The 12,590-nt window shown below is 35.6% G+C and overlaps 2 protein-coding genes across 5 annotated transcripts; both read left to right on the forward strand.

Annotated features, from left to right (window-relative positions):
- The first annotated feature begins 765 nt into the window (after nucleotides 1-765).
- On the forward strand, nucleotides 766-8,313 carry LOC129569877 (uncharacterized). 3 transcript variants are annotated; one of them, XM_055449079.1, is made up of 12 exons: nucleotides 766-829; nucleotides 960-1,054; nucleotides 3,083-3,313; nucleotides 3,477-3,550; nucleotides 3,764-3,915; nucleotides 3,987-5,103; nucleotides 5,170-5,221; nucleotides 5,747-5,829; nucleotides 5,909-6,060; nucleotides 6,999-7,816; nucleotides 7,879-7,968; nucleotides 8,039-8,313. In XM_055449079.1, exons 2-12 carry the CDS (start codon nucleotides 979-981, stop codon nucleotides 8,185-8,187), a joined length of 2,994 nt encoding a protein of 997 aa, XP_055305054.1. In that variant the 5' UTR covers nucleotides 766-829; nucleotides 960-978; the 3' UTR covers nucleotides 8,188-8,313. The 3 variants fall into 3 exon arrangements, with proteins under 3 accessions (XP_055305054.1, XP_055305053.1, XP_055305055.1); XM_055449078.1 differs by having other exon boundaries at nucleotides 3,987-5,221; XM_055449080.1 differs by lacking the exons at nucleotides 766-829; nucleotides 960-1,054 and adding an exon at nucleotides 2,778-2,927 and having other exon boundaries at nucleotides 3,987-5,221.
- Nucleotides 8,314-10,245: 1,932 nt separating this feature from the next.
- On the forward strand, nucleotides 10,246-12,356 carry LOC129569833 (probable chitinase 2). Of its 2 annotated transcripts, none has more exons than XM_055449010.1 (5): nucleotides 10,246-10,559; nucleotides 10,728-10,889; nucleotides 11,049-11,140; nucleotides 11,203-11,354; nucleotides 11,430-12,356. In XM_055449010.1, the coding sequence occupies exons 1-5, from the start codon at nucleotides 10,499-10,501 to the stop codon at nucleotides 12,205-12,207; spliced, it is 1,245 nt and encodes a 414-aa protein (XP_055304985.1). In that variant the 5' UTR covers nucleotides 10,246-10,498; the 3' UTR covers nucleotides 12,208-12,356. The 2 variants fall into 2 exon arrangements, with proteins under 2 accessions (XP_055304985.1, XP_055304986.1); XM_055449011.1 differs by having other exon boundaries at nucleotides 10,740-10,889.
- Nucleotides 12,357-12,590: the final 234 nt, after the last annotated feature.

Raw genomic sequence — 12,590 nt, forward strand, 5'->3', positions numbered from 1 at the left:
CCGTGGACCATTTTCCGAAGTGTGAAGAGGTCTTGAACTGTCATCGATATCATTTGTTCGCGCAAACTGAATGGGTCATGTTAAACTGAACGGTGCGCGGACAATTGATATCGATGACAGTTCACAAGGTGTGCGAAAGGGGCGCTGAAACCCGTCGTATTTGAATAAAACCCGGTCGTCCGCATCAGATATTTGCAGCAAAGCTATAGAGCAGATCAAGACCATCAACTGTGCCCAGGACGTCAAAACGCTGTCTATTATCAGTTGTGCAAAAAATATGAAAAACGGCATCAACCCGGCAATGCAAACGTAAACATACTCTCTATTGACACAAAAAAAACAACAACAGAGAACATACTTTCCTTTTCAAAAGTAAAAATCGAAAAATAACATACATACCGTTACGTCTGACCTATAAACATGTTATTGACCAATAGAAATGTCATTCAATAACTCGGAACCTTCAATTCATTAAATATGTATTTTAGAATTGAAGGTTGAATATACATATATGTTCGCGATTTTTTCAATTAAGTATAGTAATCCAAGGGCCTTGAAGATTATCTCCGCGCCTGTTTTAAGTTGTCTAGTAACAAAAGTTGCTTGGATGTCAAATCAACGAGTGATAAATTTTCGTTTTGATCACTTCAAATGGTTTTAATTATTATCAGAGATCAGTCGAAAGCGAAAACCTTTTCTCAAGGTGATATCAATGAAATAAAGAAAGTGGTATAAAGAAACGAATACTCATAGTTCAAGTTTAGATTTAGAGTGAATCGGTTGATTCTTTTAAAATTTAGTTTTAAAATATTTGGTTTTACATTTTTAGGTAACGAGAGATTTTAAAGTGTTTACGTTTCATCAACTAAAATATCAACGCTTTCTAGTTCTGTGCTCATTCCCTGTGTCAATCACCGAAATGTGAATAAAATCAATTTTCTCCTGTATATTTCACTTAGATTCAAAAACACGTGGCTCATGAACATGATCGCCATGCGTTTTTTCGCTGTGCTATCTTTTTCATCTGTTTTAGCTGTAGCTGTAGCCCAATCTGGTATGTAATGATATATTTCGAAGTGTTTCGGTTTAACTGGCAGAGTTTAGTGATTTCTGAAGTTATTCGAATTGGATTAAAATCCTCTTCAACAGACAGTCAAGTTTTGGAACGTTCAGAAGCTCTATTGCTTGTTAGCTTTGTACAAAATTATATCGAATCATTCATTTTAAATGCTCTAGATGAAAAAGGTCTTTGAAGAGCTTATTTTTGCATGTGTATGTTACTACTAGTCTTACTGGATTCGTTGCGCTTTGTCCGTCATCAAAAAACTTTGAGTTGATGAAAATTTAAAGAATTGAATGAAGTAAAAATTCGACTTGTGGTTCGTAAACGGATTGATAAGCAGATTTAGTGACTTCAGTGATTTGAGTTTATCAATTGTAAACAAATCGAAGTGATTGACAATTTTTATCAAACTTGGCTCGTTGTTACCAAGAAGATTGTCATCTTACAACGTCAGAGATAAATGGAACATGTTATACAAAAATGGGAATATAGCGTAGATCCAACCCATTATATCGATGCATTCTATCAAATCACTGTCACTGGAAGTTTCGTACTGAAACCGATGCCCTTGAAATGAATACTCATTACGAATTTTGATAGAGGCACACCTATCACTGCTAATTTCTCTATCTTATCTTGAACATATGAGATTTGTACACTGTAACTTCACTGGAATCTTTTTCAATTCATTCGGATTCCTTAGGTGAAAAATTCAAATGGATTAATAATAAATCCCACTCTAATGGAAAAAATCCCCCTTACTGACATTCTTCAGGAAGTCAAACAATCACATTTTGGATCATGAGCATTAATGTCCAGCGGCTGATCTTTGTTTTTGGGAATTCTACACAGAACTGATAATGATGCTTATGCGTGTGTATTGGTATGTCATTTTGTAGCCACCGATTGAGCATTTACAATATAGAAACGAAATTTGATTGTTTGATTTCCTCGAAAGGCTACTTGATTATTATCGGCCATGCATATGCTTATGTGATTGAAATCTTCAACTATCACAACAAGCGTCGTGTTAGTAGAGCTCGTCTTATGTTCACACTGGAAATACGTGTTTTTGTTGTTGTAGCTTCATCGCCGTGGATTTTTCAACTAAAAAATCCCAACGGATTTTCAAAAAATGAAAATGAGTTAATCTCCAATTTTCAAAACTTGGAAAAAAGCGAAGCCGAATACAGAATATAAGGAAATGGCAGACCAATGGTGTAAAATTTTCACATTTGGCAGTGAGTTTTTTCGCCAGAATACAAAGCGTTGAAATATTTTACTTCATCGCGAGTGAAATAATATATATTATGGGTCGTTGGTCGCTCGAGATATATGAATATTTTATTTGTTTCCACTAAATTCAACACAATTATTACACAGTACGACACATGTTGTAATCTTGTCAAAATGGATAAAATGCAATACAAACACATAACCTCACTTCTTTGAATTGATTGAGACTTTGATGTGAAATAAAAAATGTTGTGTACAATGTTTGGAGCAGATTTTTTGTGTTTGAATTATCCTTGTACGAATTTATCAGTAAACAAAAAATCTGCCTTAAAGCTTGAACGAAAAGTGAAGCGATTTATCTTCTTGTTATCGTTGGCCTTAATGTGCACCTACAATTCCATTATCTGACATGAAGCTTGTATAGTAAGTACTTTGTTCAACAGCTCTTGGTCTATAAACGAGCTAACTTTCAAAAAGTAATGATACAGTTCTTCATTATTTGAGGCCTTCTTTCAGACCTGTGAAGGGCTCTCCAGGGACACGGAAAAAAAACATGTGTCGTACTGTGTTATTCATCATTTATTGGGACCAATTTTCAACTCTCGTTAAAATACATTTTTTTGATATGGTATCTCTATTTCAAATATTGTTCAGTTTGTCGAGGGGAAGACACGAACTATACACTAAGAAAACAAACATTAAAAACGCTAATTCCGTTAATTTGACTATTCCACTAATCCACCGAATCACCATCGGAACTAATTACGGCTGACTCAATTTTAGATTCAACCGATTCAACTTCGGAGGACACAACTTTAACAGCGGAAGCGTCAAGTCTGACTACTGAGGCAGAAAAAACGTCACCAGAGGCATCAACAATGATCAAAAAAGTTGTGTGTCCAATGCCAACACATTCTGAGCTTGCCGCCAATAATCTAGCAAGGTTCAAATTAGAGAGGATCGATTGGAACTTATGTACACATGTCGTCAGTGGCGATGAGAGAGGAAATGGAGGTATGAAGCTACTGAATGAAAGAATGGTTCAAAAAAGACGTCAGTTTCGTGAAGAGATTCTAAAGATTGAAATTGAATTAAATGGACATCTTTTTTTATTACCATATAACCCTCACTGTTCAATTTCATGACAATATCTAAACACATTGTGTAATTTACATAGATGCATGGAATTTGAAACCTGATAACGCTTACAAACAGTTGACGTACTTAAAACAAACTTATCCACACTTGAAAGTGAGTTTACCTCAAAAAATTTGAATAAGATTTTGAAGTGTTTGATGTCAAATATTCTTTCTATATACATATTCTATATAGAAGATACACAATAAAAATATTTGATACATACAGTTTGAATGGATTGATTCATACTATTTTTTTATTTCATAAAAATATTCTCAAACTGAATGAATATAAAATAGAGCCAAAAATACTGTTGTATTTTTGCAGATCAATTTTGGCATCCGTCGCACTTTAGTCGAGTATTTGGATATTACAAGCGATCCAACGCATCAGCGAGGAATCATTGATAGGCTGTATGAATTTATTGCATACAATAATTTCGATGGAATTAATTTGCAGTTAGAAGATATAGAGGAAAGGTATGGATTTCATTTCTTCGCATTTTGACCATTTTTTTGTCATTATAAGCGAATCATTTCTCTTTTTTTAGCAATATTTCACCAGAAGAATTTGATAGAATCGTTTCATTCGTAGCCGCTTTCAAAGCAAAATTGGAAAATAGACAGTATTTGCTAACCGTGTCTTTTACCGTTTCAGAAAGTTTTGACTTTAAACGTTTTGATTTAGCAGCACTGTCAAACTCAGCGGAATTTATTACTTTCGTACCGAATTATAAGCCATCTAAGGATGGTTTTAAAGTAAACGACGCCAAAGAGTCACTAAAAATCTCATATGTTCAAGATAAGATAGAGAAATTGGCAGAGGCAGGTGTGTGTCTATCAAAAGTTGTAATGGGTATTCATTTCATGGGGTTCGGCTTCACCACGAAACCTGATGGCAGTGACGATGATACGACATTTGATAGAATGCATCGATATAATGAATTGGAGCTGTGTAATATTAAGAAATGGACAACAACCCACAAAGACTCCAGTTTAACTATTCGGACAAAAACTACAAATGATGGAATTGTTGTAATGGAAAATACACGTGCGATTGCAAACAAGGTTCGATTTGTAATAAGCCACGGTTTGACTGGTGTTACACCTATCTATGCGCCATTCGATGATTTTTTCGGCTTACACGAAATTGATCCAGATACATTTGAAGATTTCAAGGCTGATGGCATTGTTTTTAAAATTAAACAATTAAGTGGGCACAAACATCCACTCCTTCGAACAATCAATCAAGCATTTGATTTGACTTTCGATGAATGTGCGCAAAAAGCTGAACTTAAAAAAACAACGATAGAAGATGCTATCACAACTACGGACACGATAGAAGTTTCAACTTTGGAGGGCGCGACACCACCAACGGAAGCATCAAGCTGGACTACTGAGGTACAAACCGCGTCACCGGAAGATCCGAGTGTTTCGACAACTGACTCAATCCCAGAGTCAACCGACCCAGCTTCGGAGGACACAACCTCAACAACGGAAGCATCAAGCTGGACTGCTGAGGCACAAACCACGTCACCGGAGGATCCTTGTATCTCGGCCACTGACTCAACTTCAGAATCGATAGAAGATTCGACTTCGGCGGAAATATCATCGAGCACCGAGGATATCACAATTCCGAAACCATACATCAAAGCGCACGACAAAAAGGTTGTGTGTCCAGTGTATACAAAATCTAATGCGATCTTGAATAAAATTTCATTCGATTTCGAAAAGGTCGATTGGAGCATGTGCACACATGTCATCAGTGTGGCTGAGACAGAAGAAGGTATTAACAAATAAAAGTTGAAAACTTTCGATATAAATTATCTCTGGATTTTTGGGGTTAATAGCTTATAGACAAGAGCTGTTGAACAAAGTACTTAAATGCAAGCTTCATGTCAGATAATTGAATTCAATTCAAAGAAGTGAGGTTATGTGTTTGTAATGCATTTTATCCATTTTGACATGATTACAACATAACCTCACTTCTTTGAATTGAATGAGACTTTGATGTGGAATAAAAAATGTTGTGTACAATGTTTGGAGCAGATTTTTTGTGTTTGAATTATTCTTGTACAAATTTATCAGTAAACAAAAAATCTGCCTTAAAGCTTGAGCGAAAAGTGAAGCGAATTTTTTTCTTGTTATCGGCGAGCAGATATTGTGACGTGTATCAAATGAAGATAAAACAATATGATATTTTGAATATTAACATCAATGTGCACCTACAATTCCATTATCTGACATGAAGCTTGCATTTAAGTATTTTGTTCAACAGCTCTTGGTCTATTATCTTTCTTCTTACTGACAGATCCATGGGAATCAAATAATGAGTTCTTGCAGGAAGATCTTAAGCATTTGACAGATTTAAAACAGAAAAATCCTGATCTCAAAGTATGAGTTTGTTCTAATAAGCGTTTGATTGAACGTATTTAAAGGGAATTGATTGAAAATGATTCATACATTTTGGCAGGTTTTAATGGGCGTTCGTCGCAGTTTGACCAAATACTCGGAAATTGTCAAAAATCCAAGTCAATTAAGAAGAATCCTACAGAATTCTCGTGACATCATTCTGAAACATAAAATGAACGGAATGAATTTACAACTTGATGATATTGCGCTTAGGTATGTGTTTCAAAATGAAAGAACATGCCAAACGATTCCCCAGTCGAAAATTATCCCGAAAGAGGCGCCGCATGTCAATAACAACAAATCAGCCTCTATACAATACATATATACAGAAGAATCCTCACTCTTCCCACAGTTGCGACCGATGTGTGTTGTGGCCGAATGCTATCGCATGCCGCTATTGCAAGTGTATATTTGTCAACAATATCCCGTTAGATTTTTGTTCTCAATTATAAGAATTCAAATACTTTACACTCGCACACACAAAGCAACACACTCAAAACATGAAAATACCGATATGGTGTGTGTATGAAATATTGCCGCAGTATTACTGCGTTTAATTTTTCTGAATAATTTATGTTGGTGTGTGGTACAATATGACTTGTTGCCTTTTTCATACAACCGTGAGCAGTGAGCATCACAAATAAATAACTTTTCATTTCAATACGTGTTGGTCATCCTTCACTCAAGCATCGGTTGTTGCGTATTACACACGCTCATTCAAGTGCGAAAGGGACAATCGATCATATTGTACTATCTTTACCTTCTGTATTACGCATCACTGTAGATGACACAGAGAGCGACAGATGCCGGAATATATCATGTATGTGAACACTGCATTTGTGTTTATGTTTGTGTATCCCTGTGAGGGAAACAACGTAAAATCGGTGTAGGTGTAGTTGTTGATGTTTACTAAAATGAAACACGGATCGAAGCACTAGAGCGACATCTGACAAGATTATTCCCATTGGGAAGAAATGAGTCGAATTTTAGATGAAGTTTTTTTCTTAATTAAATTCAATGTATTTCCACTTTCATCACTTCCGTCTGGTGGGAAAAATCACAAGGGAATCCAAGTTTGCAGACAACATACCATAACTTTGACTTTTTTCAATCTTCTTGAAAAACTAATATTTCATTTTCTTCATTTGCAGTACGAATCGGTTATATCTGTTTGATAAATTTGTGCAATTTGTTGCGGCGCTGAAGACAAGTTTCGAGGAGTCTAATCTCTTGCTAACAGCAACGATTAACATACCGGAAACTTTTAATCATGCAAAATATGACTTTGAAAAATTATCGGAATCCTTGGAGTTCATGAATGTTGTACATCAATATACGCGGCCAACGGTTACATATAAAATTGATGATGCGACAAAATCGTTGGAAATCTCAAATGATAAGGCAAAGTTGGAGAGGATGCTTGGAACAGGTGTGGCATCGGAGAAAGTTGTATTGGGGGTACATTTTACGGGGCCAGCTTTCGCTTTAACAGCCTATGGTAAAGAGTATGACGCTGAATTCCAGAACATACACGGATATGGATCTATTTGTAAAGCTCAATCGACTCAGCCAGAGAGGTGGGAAAGATCCTACACAAATACTCGTGTTCCTATCTTAAGAAAAACTGGAAACGTTAATTTGGTTATTGCCATTGAGAATTCACGTTCAATTGCAAACAAGGTGCGATTAGCAATTAAATATGGCTTAGGTGGTATTGCACCAAATTCCATTGTGTATGACGATTTTGACGGCAAATGCGATGTTTATGATACATTCGATGATTTTATACCGAAGGAGGGAATTCTTTTGGATATTCCACAACGAACAGGAAATTCAATTCCACTGCTTCGCACCATTAATGAAGCGATCAGTTTGACATTGGACGAATTAAAACAGGAGGTGAACATAAGTCAAGTTTCTGAAACAACCAGTACCACTACCTCTACCACCACGCCAGAAACAACAACAGGTACATATAATAGTTCAACATCAATTTACGCTCGGGTTCTGACCGTTCTCTCAATATTACAGGATCCACCAGTACAGATGCGACAATCCCAGATGAAACAACAACCTCAGGAAGCGTGTTTACAGACGCGACAATGCCGGAAACAACTATAGGTATACCTATATGATAATAATTTATCGCCAATGTCTGCTCCAGTTCTAACCGCTAGCTCCATATTTATAGGAACCACTAATATGACCATGACCATGACCAACACAGAAACATCAACAAATATCACAACGAATTCAACTCAAGCGTCTAGATCAGCCTATCATTTCACCAGCAGCTCTTGCTTGACAATTTTAGTATTATTTGTCACATTGATATCATGATGATATTATTATCTAGGGCATCAATTTAAGTGAAATATTCGAAACTTCATTAAAACCCATAGAAATGTAAACTAACTCACATTTTAGTAAATAAAGAAATACCTAAATGTAGCTTCATACAAATAATTCGACACATGTTATGGTACATCAAACACACGTACTGTCGATAATCTCTTATTCGAATTGATATCGCCAATAATCTACTTGTTGTTAGTGTGTTCGTGAAATCTATAACTTCAATAGATATTTCTGTTTTTTAATTGCCAATTTGCGCCAAGTATTCGTCGAGAATGATAACATTTTTAATTTCAAGTGTTTCGATTTTATCGCCGTGCTTCTTGATAAAAGCAAATAGAGAGCTGTGAGGTGTTAGCCAAACTGGTGATTTTTCATATCCAACATGGGTAGACTCATTTCGAATCAATTGTTTACTTTGTAGGAAATCTTCTACAGTATTTTAGATTCTCAAATTGATGATGTATGGACCTTTCGCATTGATATTCCTGAGAATACTTGGTTCACATTTATGCAAACTCAGTTCGGTAATATTTGCATTATTACTTAGGGCTTCCACAATACCTTCATCGGCGAAATGACGACGAAATACGCGAAAGTGTCTGAAAAAAACGCTTTCTAAATAGTTTTGTCTCGCTCGTAAACGAGTCGATTTGGGAAAACTACTTCTTTCAATCCACTTGCGTTCTTTAAATTCGGTGCAATCGACAGACATTTGGCGAACATTCGGATAGGAGCGTTTCAAATTTAAACGCACGTTTTTAAAGTCATCGGAGTCACCACGGGAAAATGATAAATTTTCAACATTTGGAAATGAAATTTCCCTATCAAGTACATTTGACGAAGAACCACCCACTTCAAGTTCAGTCAATGTGTTGGCGCGATGCTCCTCAACCGTATCTAATATTTCATGGAGATCATAATCCTCGAATTTTGAAAGTCCCAACGAGAGCTTTTTTATGTGGAGATTGAATTCAATTAATGCATTCAGAGATTCAGTAAGCGTAGAAACCATTTGAATTGACCCATCAGCCGCATCAATATGTATTTATTCTGATTAATTTTCATAGCCCCATACGCGTCGTAATCTATCTATCTTTGGTTTGAATTCAAATAAACAAATGGACTTTGAAAGCATAACTCAAATTGAGACCTGAAAAAACAAATGAACCAAGTGACAAAAAAACATTGTTCATTCCAAAACATAATGTAACCACTTTTCCGGTTCTTCAGACAATCAGCGACGCACTTTTTGCGCAGTGCAAAATACCACCACAGGAAATCGGTTCTGATTCCATATATCGTGGTGGATACTATCTATGTATACAGATAGCCAATTCAATGTTCTGTTTATATCGTTTTGACACTGGTGGCTATCGCGATGCGATAAAATCGCATTTTTTGGTGATTCGATCACATAAAGGCCATTCATTCCTGGGGCGAAGACCGCGAATATGTTGCCATAGTTAGAACTTCAATATGTAAAAATTAGTTATGACAAAATGCCATGGTTTAGTTTCAGAATAATTACAAGTTTCAATGTGGTCATTTTTGATAGATTTCAGTGAATGGAATAGATTCAGGCTTAAAAGAAAATGAAAGATAATAGTGACAATAAACTTACTATCAGCAATCAAAGAACGTGTGAAGAATTTATACCATTTGTGCTTTTTGCAATAATATGGAGACGCCATGATTATTTACCAATCAATACTACTGAAGTACGGTGTATTTGAGTACGTACCTTCTCCACTAGTGCTTGAAAGCACAATGGTATAAAAATCTTGGTTTCAAAACAAAATGTTTTGTTCTTTGTTACTGTATTTGTACATTGTATAATCTGTGCAAAAGGTTATCTTATCACGTCAGACTTTGGGCTGTTTACCTTTGTCGGCACCAAATCTACTTCGAACGCGTAATAAACTTAATCGGTTGCTCATTTGAAATTCCATGAATAATAAAACGTGAGTCAAATGAATGAGAATTCACTTCTTTTTTGTTGTCTTTGTTGTGTTGCTGACAATCATGTCTAGCGTTTTATCATCCATTCGTGTTGGAATAGCTGAGATAAAGTTCTTTCTTTTGATCTTTAAATCCAAACCATCTTTTTATCTTACTTCGAGGGATTTTCTCAAATTCAAAACATTTTTGCATTGAATAAATTCGTCACGATTAGTCATTATGTTTATTAAACTCTGTCAAATCTTATCTTTTTTCGATAAAACTGAGAATATAATGTGGATATCGGCAAGAACTCCCATTCGAAGCTGGTTTATTCTTAGATTGATTCGGTACGATGCGTTTCATCGGATTTTTGGCTATTCTTGGTGTTTTTGTGGCGGCCACAGCTCAAGCTGGTAAGCATAGATTTGTTTTGAAATCCCTTTGTCCCTTTGTAATCAACACTTTAACTGAATCTTTTTGTGTCGGCAAGCGTAAAGCTTTGAATGAAATTATTCTCAATGTAATTTTATTAAGTCGATTCTTATTTCCGGCATTTAGCTAATGACTAAAAAAAATCAAAGCTAATTTTACAGGCCCATCACATGGAAAAGTTGTCGCCTGTTACGGATGGACAAGTCAACTGCTCCCATACATGGGAACAAATGTTCGTGGAGATGTCGTTGCATTCGAAGATGCTGACTTGAACTTATGTACACATATTCACCCTTTTCTCAGAGCAAGAGGTATTTGCTATGCAATTTATTGTTTTTTCTTCTTACTTTTCATTTTGTAAGTTATCAATTTGGCCATTCTCATCAAAATCTTCAAAATTTTGTTTGCAAACCCGGGTAGATTACGGGTTTCAATGCAATTTTATTCTAATTTTGAATATAAATTCACAGAACCTTGGAATTTCACATCAGTGATGAGTGATGAAGATGAAGAAGAATACAAACAGTTGATAAGATTGAAGCTAAAATATCCCCATCTGAAGGTGATTGTCACGAAACGTTTTTCAAATTGAATTTCATCATGTTGAATTGTTTTACTATGCAGATAATGATGATGATTGAATTTCGCTACATAGCTCAGTACTATGGTAATTCGGTACAATACCAAGCATGTATAAAAAATATCATAAATTTTCTTCTGCGCTTCGATTTTGATGGTTTGGATATCATTAAACAAGAAAATTATGATTTCAAAGGGTGTGTAATGTTGTCAATTTGAGTAAAATGTGACAATTTCCCAGCTAATAATAATAACTTTCCGTTATTTTCTAGTCAAACGGCAAGGCATGTGACAACTGTAAAAGATCTAAGAAAAAGTTTTCAGCATTTCAATTTGCTTCTCACGGTCACTTGGGGAATTAAAGAGGGTGATCACAATTATATCGCTCTTTCCGAATACATAGACTACATGCCTGTCATAAGTTCCACTGCTGTCTATTCATCTACGGAAGAGGCGATAAGCGATCTGCACATCACGAATATGGAAAAAAGAATCAATGAAATCATTTCAAGGGGATTTCCATCATCAAAAGTGGTTATGAATTTGTATTTTTACGGATATCCGATTCACAGATTTGGCTCAGATTCTTTTTCAGGTGGACAACCATATAACCAATTGTGTAATTCAAATTTAAATGATAAAACGTCAGGTTGGGAAAGGCATTATCATACAGGGGCCAATTTGGTCACTCTTCAAGCTAAAAATGAAAACAGTGAGATTCGCGGAGTGATTTTCCATAATACACGATCGATGGCTAATTTAGCACGTCTTGCGATAAAATTTGGCTTGGCTGGTGTGGCGGTCGTATCAATAAATTTCGACGATTTCCGCGGCAAGTGTGGCATCGAAGAAGATACATTCGATGACTTCAAGCCAACCACGAAATTTTCAATGGACATTTTGAAACGGAAATTTCCGCTTCTGCGAACAATCAATGAGGCAATCACTGTAAGCCTGGATGAAATAGGAAAAGAACCAAAACCAATCAGCAATCCATCTGGGTGTCACCCATTTAGTAATTTTTTCTGCAATTTTTTACATTTCTGTTGATTGAATCATTTGGTTCACAGCGAATTCAAACATTAATTAAATTAACATTATTGAATTAATTGATTTTGTATTTCATCGAGTTGCAACTCAATTTCTTGAACACCAAGGTGTCTTTTTTACGTAAATAAAGTTTGATATTTTAACAGGGAGTGTAACTCCGAGGAGGAGGAATGGTGATGAGGTGAATGAGGAGGAGGAGTGCGCTGAGGAGGTTCCTCCTCCTCACATGAGGAGGAAATAAAAATTACCAAAATTGAGGCATATAAATTTATTTTAAACACTTTTATTGATTTGGAACGGATGCCAACGATAAAAAACTACGATCAACATCAATAGAAGTGTTTAAAATAAATTTATATGCCTCAATTTTGGTAATTTTTATT

The sequence above is a fragment of the Sitodiplosis mosellana genome, unplaced genomic scaffold (genome assembly GCF_009176505.1).
Source record: "Sitodiplosis mosellana isolate CC-2019 unplaced genomic scaffold, AAFC_SMos_1.0 Smas_scaffold_46, whole genome shotgun sequence".
In the NCBI taxonomy this organism is placed as follows: Eukaryota; Metazoa; Arthropoda; class Insecta; order Diptera; family Cecidomyiidae; genus Sitodiplosis; species Sitodiplosis mosellana.